At 44.7% G+C, this 22,691-nt stretch overlaps 1 protein-coding gene across 1 annotated transcript in view; it reads right to left on the bottom strand.

The window, feature by feature from the left end:
* The window catches only part of LOC112244810 (receptor-type tyrosine-protein phosphatase gamma), a 295,615-nt gene that overhangs the window by 42,580 nt on the left and 230,344 nt on the right, over nt 1–22,691 (bottom strand). Inside the window, exons 6-8 of the mRNA XM_042299158.1 lie at nt 21,751–21,817; nt 16,790–16,947; nt 1,269–1,467 (exon numbers count right to left, since the gene is read on the bottom strand). Of these exons, the coding sequence (XP_042155092.1) occupies nt 1,269–1,467; nt 16,790–16,947; nt 21,751–21,817 (424 nt within the window). The remainder of the gene's footprint in view (nt 1–1,268; nt 1,468–16,789; nt 16,948–21,750; nt 21,818–22,691) is intronic.

The following is a 22,691-nucleotide window of genomic DNA, read 5'->3' as shown; positions in this document are numbered from 1 at the left end:
AGAATCCCTGAAACGCTTTGCCTTGCTTGGCTTTTCTGGTTGGCTGGCTGGGTGGAAGTTTCACCATCCAATTATTTCAGGTCTACAGGAGTGCAAGTTTCACCATGGCACGGGCCGTGGTGATATTATTAGAATATGGAAAATATTAGTCTGTTCTTGTATTCTATCCATGCTGGCTTTTGCAGGCTTCCTGAGATATGAAACAGATAAGTGGGAGCAGCCATACAGGATGCTGTCAATTTGCCTAAGTTAATGTTTTTTTAGTTTTTTTTTAGGTGTGACGCCAGTACGTCCAGCTGGTTTTATCAGACCAATGGAAATGCAGTTTAATGGAAAAGAACCATAGCAGGTAAATGTCGCAACTATTTTGTAAGCACACTTTCTAAATCACTGGGAACATATGATGTATAATATATGAAATTGAGATGGGGTGTGAGGGGGTGAGAGAGAGAGAGAGAGAGAGAGAGAGAGAGAGAGAGAGAGAGAGGCATGCAGGGAAAGAGAAGGGAAGGAGAAGGCATAGCGAGTAGAGGTGGGGAGGATGAAAAAGAGATGGTTAGGTTGAGAAACACACTGTGTGACTGATGCCTAATGGAAGTCCTCTGTTACTGCTTCGAGAGCTCGACACTACACATGTCATTCACCAGTTGAGGGCATTATGACCCTCATCACCACCATAATCATCATTCACCGTATCATCCGCAAGCCAGACACACATCTCTCCACATTCAGAGCAGAGGATAGGAGAGGAGAGAAGAGAGGAAGAAAGGAGAGGAGGAGAGGAGTTAAACGCAGAGAGCAGCGCCCTCATACTAAACCCTGTGTTCAGAGTCGTCTTATGAGAGTGAGGAGAGAGAAAATGGGACAAATGGAGGAGAAAATGGCGATAGAAAGATGAGAGGAAGAGAAGGGAGAGAAAACAAGATAGAAATGAGGGAGAGTGTGAGGGAGGAGAGAGAAATGAGAGATACATTAATAATATAAAGAGAGAGAGAGAGATAGAGAGAGAGAGAGACGTTTGTTGGTCCAGGACTTGTTCCACCCATCCCCTCAACACTTGGTTAAACGTGGGCTCTCTCTTTGTTTTGAGTGTGGCTCGGAGAGAGAATTGATCAGGTGCGCTTGTGATGAAGTGGGAGCTAGCGCTGTTATGGGCTGCAGCAGTATTCATCATTAATATGCACACTAAAAATAAAGCCATACAAATTAAGTTGTGAAATTGTTTTGTGGCAATTATGTCAGTTGAGGGGATGGGTGTAGTGTGGTACCTCTGGATGCATCCGTGGTGCCATCTGTACCCAGTCCCAGGTTGTCGGTCTGGTCCCTCTGCCAGGCATCTTTAACGGCAGACTTCAACACCTCCCGGTTGTCCAGGTCCTGGAGGGGTCTGTAGTTGTTTCTCAGGTATTCTACCGACTTCACATGGTCCTGCTGCTCCGTGGTGAAGATGGAGTAGAACGCCTCCAGCTAGACACAGAGAGAGAGAGGGAGCAAGAGAGAGATATAGTCTTCGGTAAGGCATGAGCAGGGGTGGTTGCGCACGTGTGTGTTTATGTGTGTTTGCGTGTGTGTTGGGTGGAAGGGGTGTCCCTGAAGTAAAGGACATGAACGGGCTGCTGTTCCGCTCAACTGGCCCGAGGAGTGTGGAACATTTCAATGGGTCGAATTTGCTGACATGGATCGTTTTGACTGATTTCCTACAGAGCGCTGTAATGACTACACATTAAAGATCGGCTGGAATCATGGACACACAGAAAAATGAATTACAGATTCATAAGAGACCATCTGTAAATGCCATAAAACATCACAGAACACAGTCAATACTTTCCATCCCCCTAACCAATACAGAACAAAGGATTTGTCCTCTGCTGCAAGTTTATGGACATATCTCGTCCGGAGCTCTTCAAATATGTACTGTACACTCGAGGAAATAATATGTGGATATGTCAATACATGTGTGTATAACCAAGTGTTGGACATACAGTACAAAGACATTAAACAGCCCTGGTTTGGTGCGTAATAGTCAACCTGGTGTCAGAGGGGATTTAAAAGCCTGCACCACCCTGGGTGCAAGTTTTGGTTCTTGCCCTAGCACTACACAGCTGATTCAAATAACCAACCCATCGTCAATATTAGATTATTTGAATCAGCTGTGTAGGGCAAAAAACTAAACATGCACCCATAGGGGGCCCGAGGACAGAGTTTGGGATAGCCTGCTATAGAAAGTACAAGCCTATGGAAAAGAGTAGTTTTGGCTGCGACGGAGGTTACTGTATAGAGAAGGTTTTCAAGATGTTTGTAGGGGCTGTGCTTTGTGGTAATTTGGCCAGGTTCCGGTGGAGTTTTCTATGCAGGCTAAACTGAAATGCAACACTTCAGTGTAGATCTGATCATGGATGTGGTGGCATTTCGGGGAAGCCCAAGAGCCATGCTTTCTTTGGAGGGGTGGATTGAGGATTTTGCTCAACGGAGAAGTATATATATTTTTTTGATCTTAAAAATCAATGTTGTCACAGTTGCTTCTTGTTGAAGAAGCAGCTGCTAACGTTACCTTGCTGTAGCTAGCAATTGTCCTCCTCCGTTTCTGAACGAATTTGTGGCTATTTCTTTCGATCTGGCAAAATAAGAGAGCTAGATTTTGTTTGTGTAATGCCATATGTCGATAACATAGCTAAGTTTGTCACTGGTATGGGCTAGTAAATATCCTAAACCTAGTCAGCTAGACGGTGATAGCCACAAGCTAAAACCGGGGAGAGAGGGAGGAGATAATTCACTTCCTGTTTAATCTAATCTGCAGTTAGCTTGCTAATGTTCACTCAAATACTTATTTCCACATGTAATTGATCAAATTAGCTTTGTATTCTATAAAGATTGGAATTGTGTGAATATTGTAGAAAAATCATCACAGCCATTATCGATACTAAAAAGTGAAGATCCACCTACAGCTTACCATGTATAATAGGCTACAGGCAATATGTTCCTCCACATTGTACAGTAGGCTACAGGCAATAAGTTCCTCCACCATGTACAGTAGGCTACAGGCAATAAGTTCCTCCACCATGTACAGTAGGCTACAGGCAATATGTTCCTCCACCATGTACAGTAGGCTACAGGCAATAAGTTCCTCCACCATGTACAGTAGGCTACAGGCAATAACTTCCTCCACCATGTACAATAGGCTACAGGCAATAAGTTCCTCCACCATGTACAGTAGGCTACAGGCAATATGTTCCTCCACCATGTACAGTAGGCTACAGGCAATAGGTTCCTCCACCATGTACAATAGGCTACAGGCAATACGTTCCTCCACCATGTACAGTAGACTACAGGCAATATGTTCCTCCACCATGTACAATAGGCTACAGGCAATAAGTTCCTCCACCATGTACAGTAGGCTACAGGCAATATGTTCCTCCACCATGTACAGTAGGCTACAGGCAATATGTTCCTCCACCATGTACAGTAGGCTACAGGCAATATGTTCCTCCCATGTACAGTAGGCTACAGGCAATATGTTCCTCCACCATGTACAGTAGGCTACAGGCAGTTCCTCCACCATGTACAGTAGGCTACAGGCAATAGGTTCCTCCACCATGTACATAGGCTACAGGCAATAGTTCCTCCACCATGTACAGTAGCTACAGGCAATATGTTCCTCCACCATGTACAGTAGGCTACAGGCAATAAGTTCCTCCACCATGTACAGTAGGCCAGGCATGTTCCTCCACCATGTACAGTAGGCTACAGGCAATATGTTCCTCCACCATGTACAGTAGGCTACAGGGTTCCTCCACCATGTACAGTAGGCTACAGGCAATATGTTCCTCCACCATGTACAGTAGGCTACAGGCAATATGTTCCTCCACCATGTACAGTAGGCTACAGGCAATATGTTCCTCCACATTGTACAGTAGGCTACAGGCAATAAGTTCCTCCACCATGTACAGTAGGCTAGGCAATATGTTCCTCATTGTACAGTAGGCTACAGGCAATATGTTCCTCCACCATGTACAGGTAGGCTACAGGCAATAAGTTCCTCCACCATGTACAGTAGGCTACAGGCAATATGTTCCTCCACATTGTACAGTAGGCTACAGGCAATATGTTCCTCCACATTGTACAGTAGACTACAGGCAATAACTTCCTCCACCATGTACAATAGGCTACAGGCAATATGTTCCTCCACCATGTACAGTAGGCTACAGGCAATATGTTCCTCCACCATGTACAATAGGCTACAGGCAATAAGTTCCTCCACCATGTACAGTAGGCTACAGGCAATATGTTCCTCCACCATGTACAGTAGGCTACAGGCAATAAGTTCCTCCACCATGTACAGTAGGCTACAGGCAATAACTTCCTCCACCATGTACAATAGGCTACAGGCAATAAGTTCCTCCACCATGTACAGTAGGCTACAGGCAATATGTTTCCTACAGTAGGCACAGGCATAAGTTCCTCCACCATGTACAGTAGGCTACAGGCAGGCACCATGTACAATAGGTTACAGGCCTCCACCATGTACAGTAGGCTACAGGCAATATGTTCCTCCACCATGTACAATAGGCTACAGGCAATAAGTTCCTCCACCATGTACAGTAGGCTACAGGCAATATGTTCCTCCACCATGTACAGTAGGCTACAGGCAATATGTTCCTCCACCATGTACAGTAGGCTACAGGCAATATGTTCCTCCATGTTCCTCCACTGTGTACAGTAGGCTACAGGCAATATGTTCCTCCATTGTACAGTAGACTACAGGCAATATGTTCCTCCACCATGTACAATAGGCTACAGGCAATAAGTTCCTCCACCATGTACAGTAGGCTACAGGCAATGTGTTCCTCCACCATGTACAGTAGGCTACAGGCAATATGTTCCTCCACCATGTACAGTAGGCTACAGGCAATATGTTCCTCCACCATGTACAGTAGGCTACAGGCAATATGTTCCTCCACCATGTACAGTAGGCTACAGGCAATATGTTCCTCCACATTGTACAATAGGCTACAGGCAATATGTTCCTCCACCATGTACAGTAGGCTACAGGCAATATGTTCCTCCACATTGTACAGTAGGCTACAGGCAATAAGTTCCTCCACCATGTACAGTAGGCTACAGGCAATATGTTCCTCCACATTGTACAGTAGGCTACAGGCAATATGTTCCTCCACCATGTACAGTAGGCTACAGGCACCATGTAAGTTCGTTCCTCCACCATGTACAGTAGGCTACAGGCAATATGTTCCTCCACATTGTACAGTAGGCTACAGGCAATATGTTCCTCCACATTGTACAGTAGACTTCAGGCAATAGGTTCCTCCACCATGTACAGTAGGCTACAGGCAATATGTTCCTCCACATTGTACAGTAGGCTACAGGCAATATGTTCCTCCACCATGTACAGTAGGCTACAGGCAATATGTTCCTCCACATTGTTCAATAGGCTACAGGCAATATGTTCCTCCACCATGTACAGTAGGCTACAGGCAATAAGTTCCTCCACCATGTACAGTAGGCTACAGGCAATATGTTCCTCCACCATGTACAATAGGCTACAGGCAATAAGTTCCTCCACCATGTACAGTAGGCTACAGGCAATATGTTCCTCCACCATGTACAGTAGGCTACAGGCAATAAGTTCCTCCACCATGTACAGTAGGCTACAGGCAGGCAATAGGTTACAGGCAATAAGTTCCTCCACCATGTACAGTAGGCTACAGGCAATATGTTCCTCCACCATGTACAGTAGGCTACAGGCAATATGTTCCTCCACATTGTACAATAGGCTACAGGCAATATGTTCCTCCACTGTGTACAGTAGGCTACAGGCAATATGTTCCTCCACATTGTACAGTAGGCTACAGGCAATAAGTTCCTCCACCATGTACAGTAGGCTACAGGCAATATGTTCCTCCACATTGTACAGTAGGCTACAGGCAATATGTTCCTCCACCATGTACAGTAGGCTACAGACAATATGTTCCTCCACCATGTACAGTAGGCTACAGGCAATAAGTTCCTCCACCATGTACAGTAGGCTACAGGCTATATGTTCCTCCACATTGTACAGTAGGCTACAGGCAATATGTTCCTCCACATTGTACAGTAGACTACAGGCAATAACTTCCTCCACCATGTACAGTAGTCTACAGGCAATATGTTCCTCCACCATGTACAGTAGGCTACAGGAAATATGTTCATCCACCATATACAGTAGGCTACAGGCAATATGTTCCTCCACATTGTTCAATAGGCTACAGGCAATAACTTCCTCCACCATGTACAGTAGGCTACAGGCAATAAGTTCCTCCACATTGTACAGTAGGCTACAGGCAATATGTTCCTCCACATTGTACAGTAGGCTACAGGCAATAAGTTCCTCCACCATGTACAGTAGGCTACAGGCAATATGTTCCTCCACCATGTACAGTAGGCTACATGTTCCTCCACCATGTACAGTAGGCTACAGGCAATAAGTTCCTCCACCATGTACAGTAGGCTACAGGCAATAGGTTCCTCCACCATGTACAGTAGGCTACAGGCAATAAGTTCCTCCACCATGTACAGTAGACTACAGGCAATATGTTCCTCCACCATGTACAGTAGGCTACAGGCAATAAGTTCCTCCACCATGTACAGTAGGCTACAGGCAATGTTCCTCCACCATGTACAGTAGGCTACAGGCAATATGTTCCTCCACCATGTACAGTAGGCTACAGGCAATATGTTCCTCCACCATGTACAGTAGGCTACAGGCAATATGTTCCTCCACCATGTACAGTAGGCTACAGGCAATATGTTCCTCCACCATGTACAGTAGGCTACAGGCAATATGTTCCTCCACATTGTACAGTAGGCTACAGGCAATAAGTTCCTCCACCTACAGTAGGCTACAGGCAATATGTTCCTCCACATTGTACAGTAGGCTACAGGCAATAAGTTCCTCCACCATGTACAGTAGGCTACAGGCAATATGTTCCTCCACCATTCAGTAGGCTACAGGCACATGTTCCTCCACCATGTACAGTAGGCTACAGGCAATATGTTCCTCCACCATGTACAGTAGGCTACAGGCAATAGGTTCCTCCACCATGCAATAGGCTACAGGCAATAAGTTTCCACCTCCACAGGCAATATGTTCCTCCACATGTAGGCTACAGGCAATATGTTCCTCCACCATGTACAGTAGGCTACAGGCAATATGTTCCTCCACCATGTACAGTAGGCTACAGGCAATATGTTCCTCCACCATGTACAGTAGGCTACAGGCAATATGTTCCTCCACCATGTACAGTAGACTACAGGCAATATGTTCCTCCACCATGTACAGTAGGCTACAGGCAATATGTTCCTCCACCATGTACAGTAGGCTACAGGCAATATGTTCCTCCACATTGTACAGTAGGCTACAGGCAATAAGTTCCTCCACCATGTACAGTAGGCTACAGGCAATATGTTCCTCCACATTGTACAGTAGGCTACAGGCAATATGTTCCTCCACCATGTACAGTAGGCTACAGGCAATATGTTCCTCCACCATGTACAGTACACTACAGGCAATAAGTTCCTCCACCATGTACAGTAGGCTACAGGCAATATGTTCCTCCACATTGTACAGTAGGCTACAGGCATATGTTCCTCCACATTGTACAGTAGACTACAGGCAATAACTTCCTCCACCATGTACAATAGGCTACAGGCAATATGTTCCTCCACATTGTACAGAAGGCTACAGGCAATATGTTCCTCCACCATGTACAATAGGCTACAGGCAATGAGTTCCTCCACCATGTACAGTAGGCTACAGGCAATATGTTCCTCCACCATGTACAGTAGGCTACAGGCAATAAGTTCCTCCACCATGTACAGTAGGCTACAGGCAATAACTTCCTCCACCATGTACAATAGGCTACAGGCCAGTTCCTCCACCATGTACAGTAGGCTACAGGCAATATGTTCCTCCACCATGTACAGTAGGCTACAGGCAATAAGTTCCTCCACCATGTACAGTAGGCTACAGGCAATAGGTTCCTCCACCATGTACAATAGGTTACAGGCAATAAGTTCCTCCACCATGTACAGTAGACTACAGGCAATATGTTCCTCCACCATGTACAATAGGCTACAGGCAATAAGTTCCTCCACCATGTACAGTAGGCTACAGGCAATATGTTCCTCCACCATGTACAGTAGGCTACAGGCAATATGTTCCTCCACCATGTACAGTAGGCTACAGGCAATATGTTCCTCCACATTGTACAATAGGCTACAGGCAATATGTTCCTCCACTGTGTACAGTAGGCTACAGGCAATATGTTCCTCCACATTGTACAGTAGACTACAGGCAATATGTTCCTCCACCATGTACAGTAGGCTATAGGCAATATGTTCCTCCACCATGTACAGTAGGCTACAGGCAATATGTTCCTCCACATTGTACAGTAGGCTACAGGCAATATGTTCCTCCACCATGTACAGTAGGCTACAGGCAATAAGTTCCTCCACCATGTACAGTAGGCTACAGGCAATAGGTTCCTCCACCATGTACAATAGGCTACAGGCAATATGTTCCTCCACATTGTACAATAGGCTACAGGCAATATGTTCCTCCACCATGTACAGTAGGCTACAGGCAATATGTTCCTCCACATTGTACAGTAGGCTACAGGCAATAAGTTCCTCCACCATGTACAGTAGGCTACAGGCAATATGTTCCTCCACATTGTACAGTAGGCTACAGGCAATATGTTCCTCCACCATGTACAGTAGGCTACAGACAATATGTTCCTCCACCATGTACAGTACACTACAGGCAATACGTTCCTCCACCATGTACAGTAGGCTACAGGCAATATGTTCCTCCACATTGTACAGTAGGCTACAGGCAATATGTTCCTCCACATTGTACAGTAGACTACAGGCAATAACTTCCTCCACCATGTACAATAGGCTACAGGCAATATGTTCCTCCACATTGTACAGTAGGCTACAGGCAATATGTTCCTCCACCATGTACAATAGGCTACAGGCAATGAGTTCCTCCACCATGTACAGTAGGCTACAGGCAATATGTTCCTCCACCATGTACAGTAGGCTACAGGCAATAAGTTCCTCCACCATGTACAGTAGGCTACAGGCAATAACTTCCTCCACCATGTACAATAGGCTACAGGCAATAAGTTCCTCCACCATGTACAGTAGGCTACAGGCAATATGTTCCTCCACCATGTACAGTAGGCTACAGGCAATAAGTTCCTCCACCATGTACAGTAGGCTACGGGCAATAGGTTCCTCCACCATGTACAATAGGTTACAGGCAATAAGTTCCTCCACCATGTACAGTAGACTACAGGCAATAACTTCCTCCACCATGTACAGTAGGCTACAGGCAATATGTTCCTCCACATTGTACAGTAGGCTACAGGCAATATGTTCCTCCACATTGTACAATAGGCTACAGGCAATATGTTCCTCCACTGTGTACAGTAGGCTACAGGCAATATGTTCCTCCACATTGTACAGTAGGCTACAGGCAATAAGTTCCTCCACCATGTACAGTAGGCTACAGGCAATATGTTCCTCCACATTGTACAGTAGGCTACAGGCAATATGTTCCTCCACCATGTACAGTAGGCTACAGACAATATGTTCCTCCACCATGTACAGTAGACTACAGGCAATAAGTTCCTCCACCATGTACAGTAGGCTACAGGCAATATGTTCCTCCACATTGTACAGTAGGCTACAGGCAATATGTTCCTCCACATTGTACAGTAGACTACAGGCAATAACTTCCTCCACCATGTACAGTAGTCTACAGGCAATATGTTCCTCCACCATGTACAGTAGGCTACAGGAAATATGTTCATCCACCATATACAGTAGGCTACAGGCAATATGTTCCTCCACATTGTTCAATAGGCTACAGGCAATAACTTCCTCCACCATGTACAGTAGGCTACAGGCAATAAGTTCCTCCACATTGTACAGTAGGCTACAGGCAATATGTTCCTCCACATTGTACAGTAGGCTACAGGCAATAAGTTCCTCCACCATGTACAGTAGGCTACAGGCAATATGTTCCTCCACCATGTACAGTAGGCTACAGGCAATATGTTCCTCCACCATGTACAGTAGGCTACAGGCAATAAGTTCCTCCACCATGTACAGTAGGCTACAGGCAATAACTTCCTCCACCATGTACAGTAGGCTACAGGCAATATGTTCCTCCACATTGTACAGTAGGCTACAGGCAATATGTTCCTCCACATTGTACAGTAGGCTACAGGCAATATGTTCCTCCACCATGTACAGTAGGCTACAGGCAATACGTTCCTCCACCATGTACAATAGGCTACAGGCAATAAGTTCCTCCACCATGTACAGTAGGCTACAGGCAATATGTTCCTCCACCATGTACAGTAGGCTACAGGCAATATGTTCCTCCACCATGTACAGTAGGCTACAGGCAATATGTTCCTCCACCATATACAGTAGACTACAGGCAATATTTTCCTCTACCATGTACAGTAGGCTACATGCAATATGTTCCTCCATCATGTACAGTAGGCTACAGGCAACATGTTCCTCCACATTGTACAGTAAGCTACAGGCAATATGTTTCTCCACATTGTACAGTAGGCTACATGCAACATGTTCCTCCATCATGTACAGTAGGCTACAGGCAATATGTTCCTCCACATTGTACAGTAAGCTCCAGGCAATATGTTCCTCCACATTGTAGAGTAGGCTACAGACAATATGTTCCTCCACCATGTACAGTAGACTAAAGGCAATATGTTCCTCCACCATGTACAGTAGACTACAGGCAATATGTTCCTCCACCAGGCTACAGACAATATGTTCCTCCACCATGTACAGTAGACTACAGGCAATAGTTCCTCCACCATGTACAGTAGGCTACATGCAATAGGTTCCTCCACCATGTACAGTAGGCTACATGTTCCTCCACATTGTACAAGTTACAGGCAATATGTTCCTCCACATTGTACAGTAGGCTACAGGCAATATGTTCCTCCACCATGTACAGTAGGCTACAGGCAATATATTCCTCCACCATGTACAGTAGATCAGACAATAGGTTCCTCCACCATGTACAGTAGGCTACAGGCATGTTCCTCCACATTGTACAGTAGCTACAGGCAATATGTTCCTCCACCATGTACAGTAGGCTACAGGCAATAAGTTCCTCCACCATGTACAGTAGGCTACAGGCAATATCTCCACATTGTACAGTAGGCTACAGGCAATATGTTCCTCCACCATATACAGTAGACTACAGGCATTTTCCTCTACCATGTACAGTAGGCTACATGCAATATGTTCCTCCATCATGTACAGTAGGCTACAGGCAACATGTTCCTCCACATTGTACAGTAAGCTACAGGCAATATGTTCCTCCACATTGTACAGTAGGCTACATGCAACATGTTCCTCCATCATGTACAGTAGGCTACAGGCAATATGTTCCTCCACATTGTACAGTAAGCTCCAGGCAATATGTTCCTCCACATTGTACAGTAGGCTACAGGCAATATGTTCCTCCACATTGTTCAATAGGCTACAGGCAATATGTTCCTCCACCATGTACAGTAGGCTACAGGCAATATGTTCCTCCACCTTGTAGAGTAGGCTACAGACAATATGTTCCTCCACCATGTACAGTAGACTAAAGGCAATATGTTCCTCCACCATGTACAGTAGACTACAGGCAATATGTTCCTCCACCATGTACAGTAGGCTACATGCAATATGTTCCTCCATGTACAGTAGGCTACAGGCAACATGTTCCTCCACATTGTACAGTAAGTTACAGGCAATATGTTCCTCCACATTGTACAGTAGGCTACAGGCAATATGTTCCTCCACCATGTACAGTAGGCTACAGGCAATATATTCCTCCACCATGTACAGTAGACTTCAGACAATAGGTTCCTCCACCATGTACAGTAGGCTACAGGCAATATGTTCCTCCACATTGTACAGTAGACTACAGGCAATATGTTCCTCCACCATGTACAGTAGGCTACAGGCAATAAGTTCCTCCACCATGTACAGTAGGCTACAGGCAATATGTTCCTCCACATTGTACAGTAGGCTACAGGCAATATGTTCCTCCACATTGTACAGTAGGCTACAGGCAATATGTTCCTCCACCATGTACAGTAGGCTACAGGCAATATGTTCCACCACATTGTTCAATAGGCTACAGGCAATATGTTCCTCCACCATGTACAGTAGGCTACAGGCAATATGTTCCTCCAACATGTACAGTAGGCTACAGGCAATATGTTCCTCCACCATGTACAGTAGGCTACAGGCAATAGGTTCCTCCACCATGTACAGTAGGCTACAGGCAATATGTTCCTCCACCATGTACAGTAGACTACAGACAATATGTTCCTCCATCATGTACAGTAGGCTACAGGCAATATGTTCCTCCATGTACTGTGGACTACAGACAATATGTTCCTCCACCATGTACAGTAGACTACAGGCAATATGTTCCTCCACCATGTACAGTAGGCTACATGCAATATGTTCCTCCATCATGTACAGTAGGCTACAGGCAACATGTTCCTACACATTGTACAGTAAGCTACAGGCAATATGTTCCTCCACATTGTACAGTAGGCTACAGGCAATATGTTCCTCCACATTGTACAGTAGACTTCAGGCAATAGGTTCCTCCACCATGTACAGTAGGCTACAGGCAATATGTTCCTCCACAATGTACAGTAGACTACAGGCAATATGTTCCTCCACCATGTACAGTAGACTACAGACAATATGTTCCTCCACCATGTACAGTAGACTACAGGCAATATGTTCCTCCATCATGTACAGTAGACTACAGGCAATATGTTCCTCCACCATGTACAGTAGGCTACAGGCAATATGTTCCTCCACCATGTACAGTAGGCTACAGACAATATGTTCCTCCATCATGTACAGTAGACTACAGGCAATATGTTCCTCAATCATGTACAGTAGACTACAGACAATATGTTACTCCACCATGTACAGTAGACTACAGACAATATGTTCCTCCATCATGTACAGTAGGCTACAGGCAATATGTTCCTCCATCATGTACTGTGGACTACAGACAATATGTTCCTCCACCATGTACAGTAAGCTACAGGCAATATGTTCCTCCACATTGTACAGTAGGCTACAGGCAATATGTTCCTCCACATTGTACAGTAGGCTACAGGCAATATGTTCCTCCACCATGTACAGTAGGCACAGGCAATATGTTCCTCCACATTGTACAATAGGCTACAGGCAATATGTTCCTCCACCATGTACAGTAGGCTACAGGCAATATGTTCCTCCACATTGTACAGTAGGCTACAGGCAATAAGTTCCTCCACCATGTACAGTAGGCTACAGGCAATATGTTCCTCCACATTGTACAGTAGGCTACAGGCAATATGTTCCTCCACCATGTACAGTAGGCTACAGGCAATAAGTTCCTCCACCTAACTTCCTCCACCATGTACAGTAGGCTACAGGCAATAGGTTCCTCCACCATGTACAATAGGCTACAGGCAATAAGTTCCTCCACCATGTACAGTAGACTACAGGCAATATGTTCCTCCACCATGTACAATAGGCTACAGGCAATAAGTTCCTCCACCATGTACAGTAGGCTACAGGCAATATGTTCCTCCACCATGTACAGTAGGCTACAGGCAATATGTTCCTCCACCATGTACAGTAGGCTACAGGCAATATGTTCCTCCACCATGTACAGTAGACTACAGGCAATATGTTCCTCCACCATGTACAGTAGGCTACAGGCTATATGTTCCTCCACATTGTACAATAGGCTACAGGCAATATGTTCCTCCACCATGTACAGTAGGCTACAGGCAATATGTTCCTCCACATTGTACAGTAGGCTACAGGCAATAAGTTCCTCCACCATGTACAGTAGGCTACAGGCAATATGTTCCTCCACATTGTACAGTAGGCTACAGGCAATATGTTCCTCCACCATGTACAGTAGGCTACAGACAATATGTTCCTCCACCATGTACAGTAGACTACAGGCAATAAGTTCCTCCACCATGTACAGTAGGCTACAGGCAATATGTTCCTCCACATTGTACAGTAGGCTACAGGCAATATGTTCCTCCACATTGTACAGTAGACTACAGGCAATAACTTCCTCCACCATGTACAATAGGCTACAGGCAATATGTTCCTCCACATTGTACAGTAGGCTACAGGCAATATGTTCCTCCACCATGTACAATAGGCTACAGGCAATGAGTTCCTCCACCATGTACAGTAGGCTACAGGCAATATGTTCCTCCACCATGTACAGTAGGCTACAGGCAATAAGTTCCTCCACCATGTACAGTAGGCTACAGGCAATAACTTCCTCCACCATGTACAATAGGCTACAGGCAATAAGTTCCTCCACCATGTACAGTAGGCTACAGGCAATATGTTCCTCCACCATGTACAGTAGGCTACAGGCAATAAGTTCCTCCACCATGTACAGTAGGCTACAGGCAATAGGTTCCTCCACCATGTACAATAGGCTACAGGCAATAAGTTCCTCCACCATGTACAGTAGACTACAGGCAATATGTTCCTCCACCATGTACAATAGGCTACAGGCAATAAGTTCCTCCACCATGTACAGTAGGCTACAGGCTATATGTTCCTCCACATTGTACAGTAGGCTACAGGCAATATGTTCCTCCACATTGTACAGTAGACTACAGGCAATAACTTCCTCCACATTGTACAGTAGGCTACAGGCAATAAGTTCCTCCACCATGTACAGTAGGCTACAGGCAATATGTTCCTCCACATTGTACAGTAGGCTACAGGCAATATGTTCCTCCACCATGTACAGTAGGCTACAGACAATATGTTCCTCCACCATGTACAGTAGACTACAGGCAATAAGTTCCTCCACCATGTACAGTAGGCTACAGGCAATATGTTCCTCCACATTGTACAGTAGGCTACAGGCAATATGTTCCTCCACATTGTACAGTAGACTACAGGCAATAACTTCCTCCACCATGTACAGTAGTCTACAGGCAATATGTTCCTCCACCATGTACAGTAGGCTACAGGAAATATGTTCATCCACCATATACAGTAGGCTACAGGCAATATGTTCCTCCACATTGTTCAATAGGCTACAGGCAATAACTTCCTCCACCATGTACAGTAGGCTACAGGCAATATGTTCCTCCACCATGTACAGTAGGCTACAGGCAATAACTTCCTCCACCATGTACAGTAGGCTACAGGCAATACGTTCCTCCACCATGTACAATAGGCTACAGGCAATAAGTTCCTCCACCATGTACAGTAGGCTACAGGCAATATGTTCCTCCACCATGTACAGTAGGCTACAGGCAATATGTTCCTCTACCATGTACAGTAGGCTACAGGCAATATGTTCCTCCACCATATACAGTAGACTACAGGCAATATTTTCCTCTACCATGTACAGTAGGCTACATGCAATATGTTCCTCCATGTACAGTAGGCTACAGGCAACATGTTCCTCCACATTGTACAGTAAGCTACAGGCAATATGTTTCTCCACATTGTACAGTAGGCTACATGCAACATGTTCCTCCATCATGTACAGTAGGCTACAGGCAATATGTTCCTCCACATTGTACAGTAGGCTACATGCAACATGTTCCTCCATCATGTACAGTAGGCTACAGGCAATATGTTCCTCCACATTGTACAGTAGGCTACAGGCAATAACTTCCTCCACCATGTACAATAGGCTACAGGCAACATGTTCCTCCACATTGTACAGTAAGCTACAGGCAATATGTTCCTCCACATTGTACAGTAAGCTACAGGCAATATGTTCCTCCACATTGTACAGTAGACTACAGGCAATATGTTCCTCCACATTGTACAATAGGCTATAGGCAATATGTTCCTCCACCATGTATAATAGGCTACAGGCAATATGTTCCTCCACCATGTACAGTAGGCTACAGGCAATATATTCCTCCACCATGTACAGTAGACTTCAGGCAATATGTTCCTCCACCATGTACAGTAGGCTACAGGCAATATGTTCCTCCACATTGTACAGTAGACTACAGGCAATATGTTCCTCCACCATCTGCAGTAGGGTACAGGCAATATGTTCCTCCACCATGTACAGTAGGCTACAGGCAATATGTTCCTCCACATTGTTCAATAGGCTACAGGCAATATGTTCCTCCACCATGTACAGTAGACTACAGGCAATATGTTCCTCCACCATGTACAGTAGACTACAGGCAATATGTTCCTCCACCATGTACAGTAGGCTACAGGCAATATGTTCCTCCATCATGTACAGTAGGCTACAGGCAATATGTTCCTCCACCATGTACAGTAGGCTACAGGCAATATGTTCCTCCATCATGTACAGTAGGCTACAGGCAATATGTTCCTCCACCATGTACAGTAGGCTACAGGCAATATGTTCCTTCACCGTGTGAGTCATAAAAATTACAATATTGCATTCGGGGCTTTCCAGTAGTTTTTATATGTGGGGAGCATAAATTGTCAAATTGTAAACCAACAAAGAATTTTGAAAGTTACATAAATATCTGTTAGAGTCCATTACCTGCTACCCGGACTATAATGTTTGATACACAGAGAAAGAGAAGGAGGAGGAGGAAGGGGAGAAGGAGGAGGAGGAAGGGGAGAAGTAGGTGGGTATATAGAAACAGTGGGATGATAGTGTGTGTGTGTCTGTGCATGTGTAACTGACCTGTGAGTGGGAGAGGAAAACGGGTCTGGATAAGACGATCCACTCGACCACCTTGCTGCAGGGCGGGATGGTGAGAGAGCCTGTGTAGCGGTAGTAGCTCCCCAACGATGACGGTAGCAGATCCCTCAGGACGAAGGAACTCAGGAATGTCTCCTTCTCTGGAGGGTGTAGAGAGAACACATAAACACATTAACACAGAGAAACACACACTAACACTACATCCTTCTCTTGAGGGGAGAGAGGACACAGGAACTCGCACATCAATACAGAGAAACACATTCAAACACAGCCATACCCACAGCCCATATACAGTACACACTCAGCGACCCACACAATGTAAACAAAGTGCAGGCATAATTATTCCCACATAATTAAATAGAAAATGCATACATTATATTGTATCTTTATGCCTTTTTCAATCATCACATGTTTACAATATGGTGGATTTATTTACCCCACATGTCTAGTATTTCATTTTAAACGAGGTAGAAAGTTCTGTGTTTATTAACAACTGACATACAGTACAAGTCAAAGGTTTGGACACACCTACTCATTCAAGGGTTTTTCTGTATTTTTACTATTTTCTACATTGTAGAATAATAGTGAAGACATCAAAACTATGAAATAACACATTCAGTCTTCACCAAGGTCCGGAGGTCAAAAATGTGTAAAAAAATATATATAAAAAATAGTTATCCATCCATCGCTTTTGGAATTTTCATGGTTCCCTGACTGTCTAGTTTTTTTTTAATGACTGTTAGCAAGCTGGGTAGAGTGACGAGACTATAATTGTAGTCGGTCCATTATCAATTCTACACAGTTTCAATTTGAAATAGTCATTTGTGACCCGTTTTAAGAAGCTAGGTGTATGTCGCACATCACTACTTCACAGGTAAGGCATTTGACAGTAAACATTTTTTAATCAAAATGAGTTATTTGGCAGAAATGGTTTCTGGAACACAAAAAGGTGTATGTCATCTGGAATTTTTATTGCTTTCTGGAACACAAAAAGGTGTATGCCATCTGGAATTTTTATTGCTTTCTGGAACACAAAAAGGTGTATGCCATCTGGAATTTTTATTGCTTTCTGGAATAAAAAAAGGTGTATGTCATCTGTAAATATAAATACAATTGTTAGACTAGTTGGTTGTGCCACGGAAAAAGCCAAGAACCTTCCCGCTAGCCATGATTGGCTGATATAATAGTTGGGCTGGACATGCCGTGAGATGAGGTCGGATTGATCTGCCATGTAGCATGCTTCTGTCTATAACATGAGCTGCTCAGTATGTGCAGATAATTCTTGCTACCAAGGCTTTTTTGAAATATACCATAGAGAACTGAACTGCAAAAGTGTTGATACTGCTCTCAACATTTCTTCCCTAAATTTAACAGCAACTATCGACAAAGATCAGTGGGAAAAATGTGTGATGGACTACTTTCTGGAGGACGATCTTGCCATGCTGACTCTCTCTGACTCAGAAGATTATGAAATCCCTCATTTAGGTAAAAACATTTGAATTGAACCAGACAATGTAGAGTCTTCTGATGACAGTTATGGGGAATAAATGACTATCAACAGTGTTGTTTTCACAGGAGAAGTTGACCAAGATTTGATATCAAATGAGGAGGGAGTCGAAAAGAGAACACAAAAGGCTGTTGTATAAAACATATGTCTACGGATTACATCTTCAAACTAAGGGCAACCATGGTATCCATGACAGAGAAGGAGAAGCGTTCATCTGTGTATACAGGTAAGAGTCTACATACATTTTCAGATATTATACATTTGTAATTTTGTCAGAAAGTCATTTTCATTGCAAGTTAAAACGTACTGTTAGCTAGCTAGCAAACGTTAGCTGGCTGTCTCGATCAATAACGTTACGTGTATGATCTGTGTAGTAATTATATTAGTATCTCAGAAAGCTATTTGCATTGATAGTTATAGCCTAATGTTAGCTAAATAGCTAACATTGAACCTAGTTGGTTAGCTTTAGCTACCTGCAGATTCATGCACGGTGGCTAGCTATGATAATCAGTTTGTATTGCTAGTAATGTGGGTTGGCATTATGGTTCATTGTTTAGCTCACTCTGTTCAGCACATGGCCTCACATGTGAATCGTTAGAGATGGGTGGTGCTAAACTTAAGAGGGTGTGAACGATGCTGAATGGGTGTAGACAAAGACGAGCTCTCCAGTAAGTGTACCAAAACATTCAACAGCCATTTTCTCAAAAGTGAGGTTCAAAGCAGAATTATTTTCCATTATTCCTAAACTGCAGTGTATGGTATACAATTTTCTAGCTCTGAGTCCCTACTTTTTTCCAATGTCAAAATAAAATAAAAACAATTAAAATGTTGCTACATAAGTCCGGATCAAAGTGGTGGGTCACATTTAAATGTCGATTGAGATGGGTTGTTTTCTGGGGAAAAACTATTTGTGCCAGATTGAATTGGCTTGTTTGACACATTTGATGTAGGGGAAGTAAGGTACCTAGGATCTGGAGACAATCTGGCATAGTAAAGTGGAGGCTGAAAACAATCTAGGTTAGTAAATTGGAGGCTGACGACAATCTAGGTTAGTAAAGTGGAGGCTGAAGACAATCTGGGTTAGTAAAGTGGAGGCTGAAGACAATCTGGGTTAGTAAAGTGGAGGCTGAAGACAATCTGGGTTAGTAAAGTGGAGGCTGAAGACAATCTGGGGTAGTAAAGTGGAGGCTGAAGACAATCTGGGTTAGTAAAGTGGAGGCTGAAGACAATGTGGGGTAGTAAAGTGGGCGCTTGAGAAATTCTGGGGTAGTAAAGTGGAGCCTGGAGACAATGTGGGGTAGTAAAGTGGGAGCTGGAGACAATCTGGGGTGGCAACAGGACACTAAACTTGGGGTTCAGATATAAACCATGTCATCTGGTACGTGGAAGAACCTTATAACTGTCATGTGGGTTTCTATCGAAGGATGAGAAGGGCGCTTCACTGTGGACTATGGAGCGTGGGTGGGACATGGGACGGGAAAGTGGACGTGACTGTACAACATACTTATCTGAACGGAAGCACCTTTCCGTTCCCGACATCATGAGCTCTACTACCCTCCTGCCCTCAGACAGCACAGCTGTATCGTGGCACTGCCTCAAACCTGCTGATGGATGGATGGCTGAGGCTAATAAGCTAGCGGAAACCCTGCCACCGCCACCCCGTTAGAAGAGAAGACATTAAATGTGCATCCCAAATGGCACCCTATCACCTATGTATTACACTACTTTTGACCAGAGCCCTATGGGCCATGGTCAATAGTGCTGGGTTCAAAAGTAGTGCACAACATAGTGAATAGCGTGCCATTTGGGACGCATCCTAATTACCCAGCCAGAGGGCCAGGAGCCTCCCTTGGACCATCAAAACAACACCACAACCCAGGCTGACCGGACCCAGCCCTTCCTCCAACAAGGAGGGCCTCTAGATTCAACACAAGTCTGGATGCTCAACACCGAGGGCGGTTTACCGGATCCCTATTCCTGATCTAAAAACACTTTAATTGGAGATTCTCTACTGAGCATGCTTTTAAATCCTAGGAGAAGGCATGATCTGTGTTCGGGAGACCATGTGTAGTGACTTGATTGGCCTACCTCACAGAGTAACCACTTTAGACATCTAAATCAAGCGATACCACCTGCATGCTAGCCCCATTTTTGCCCTGTTCCAGCCATGGCAAATCATCCAGTATAGGGAGTCAGTGTAATGAATGGGAGAGAGACCCAGAGAAGCACGAAGGATAGAGTTGTGTGAGATTAATCAGCATGAGTAAAGAGGTCTGCATTTTACGGCTATATGCTCACAGTTTATTCCGTTCCTCCATTAACACGTCTTCTCTTCGTCTCTGAGTTGACCCACATAAAGAGAACCACGTCAGTAGCACATTGTTAAACCAGCCATATGTGTTGGTACACACAAAGCGTGCAGGCACACACACACAGCTGCATGGCTCAATAGAGCCCTGTGTGTGTGTGTGTGTGTGTGTGTGTGTGTGTGTGTGTGTGTGTGTGTGTGTGTGTATGCAGATGGACCAAAGTATTATGGACACATGCTAAAGCACATTTAAATGGGCAGGTGGAGACACGACATAACGCATGTCTGTAGAGACACCAGCTTCCAACCACACTCTGCTCGCAGCTCACACCAACTCTGATTTCATACAACATGCACTGCAGCTAGGCACATCTGTCTCCCCCTAGCATTAAAGATTAATGGTGCAAGCAAGCGTGCATCTGATGTTTCCGTTGTGTAAGTTCTCTCTGTCTGTGTGTGTGTATGTGAGCAAGCGATGTAGCGTTGACTAATTGAGGCTTAGATGCAATTAACTGTTCCGTCTCTTCTTTGTAGCTCTACACAGAGAAGCAGGGAGCGGTGGTAGCTCACTGTGCTGCCTTTGTCTTGATGCAAGACCGGGCTCAGAGCTTGTGGTCATACTAATTTGAGAATAAAAATGAACACCAAGGTTAAGTATCTTCAAAAGCCTGAACAAACCAATGGATGACCAGACGAGAGGCACGGAATCTCTAAGTCTGGTAGACGTGTGAGGTCTGAAGCAATCACTTCGCATTAACCTCCCAAACAACTATGTCCTTGGGAAATCATTTCTCTGTCTCTTTTTTTAGTTGTGTATGTTTCCTGTCGACATTCATTTGATGCTCTTGTACGTGACTGAAAGCCCTCTTTGGTGAAAGGGATGACGCCTTGGTCCTCTAGCAATCCATTAGTGTGTCTGTATATCAATGTTTCCGTGTGAAGACTGAGATCCTGGTGCTCTACTGATGCTCTGTAGTTTAAAGGCTAAGTGAGAAGTGCTATAGAACCACGGCTGCCGAACAACATCACAGTGAGAACGCAGCAAACTGCTGAGAGCAAGATCGAGATTGAGTGTGTGTTCGTGTGTGAGTGTGACAGTAGTAGTGCGAGTGCCAGGGGTTTACTCACCGTGGTGTACGACCCGTTTCAGTCCCTGGATGATGGGCTCTACGGCTGGATTGTCTCGCCGCCCCACCTGACGACACCGAACAAGAGACAGGCTCTTTTACAACACAGCCCAGAACAGCAGTTACAGTACCCACACTCAGTTCAGCGTGCTCCTAATTTATTACCAATATTCCCAGTGTCCTATTTACGCTTAGATGAGTGGGGGGGTAAAACGGTGTTGGGACTCCTCCCTAACTCAGGTCAGTCCAATGAGAGTAAAAGTATCTGAGTGTAAATGAGAGTAAATGTAGCTAAGCATTGAATGTGGAAAATAATATGAACCCCCTTAGCGACCATTCACACAGCCTAAGGGAACCAAAAGCAGCTCCTCCTCATCGATTAAAGATGGTAAACTGGTGTGTGTGTGTGTGTCCTGCTCTGTAAAATGCAATTCAGCAGGATAAATGTGTGCGCGTGCTGATGCTAATTGCTGTAAGCGATAGGCTGTCAAAAACACAGTGGTAGCATTTAGGTCTTCATACACACAAGGTCCATCACTGTCTATCCACAGACCTACATAGGAACACCTGTGTCCCCATTCCAACCTGCCTGCTTCTCTGATCGGAGAGAGAAAGGACCCTGGCCTAGCCACTCTGTGTGGCTCTGAGTGCTTCAGTAGAGTGCTTCCTAAGTAATAGACCGCATTGCCATAGTAGAACTAGAAATAGAACATCTGATAGACAGAGCGGAGTGAACCTTGATCTAGTCAGTGATTACCGTGGGTGTAAGCTGGAGAGTGATGAGCTGGAGTGTTGGTGCTGGGTTAAGCGCACACGTGCAAACAAACAGGGAAAGAAAGTGGAGCTCTCCTCCTTGAGGGTGCTCGGTTGAAGCTTCATCATTTGAGGTTTCATTTAATTGCAGAAATAAAATGTTGTTGGTCCCATGTTTCATGAGCTGAA

The sequence above is a fragment of the Oncorhynchus tshawytscha genome, linkage group LG02 (genome assembly GCF_018296145.1).
Source record: "Oncorhynchus tshawytscha isolate Ot180627B linkage group LG02, Otsh_v2.0, whole genome shotgun sequence".
Classification (NCBI taxonomy): domain Eukaryota; kingdom Metazoa; phylum Chordata; class Actinopteri; order Salmoniformes; family Salmonidae; genus Oncorhynchus; species Oncorhynchus tshawytscha.
This window is presented reverse-complemented; position numbering and strand designations above follow the sequence as displayed.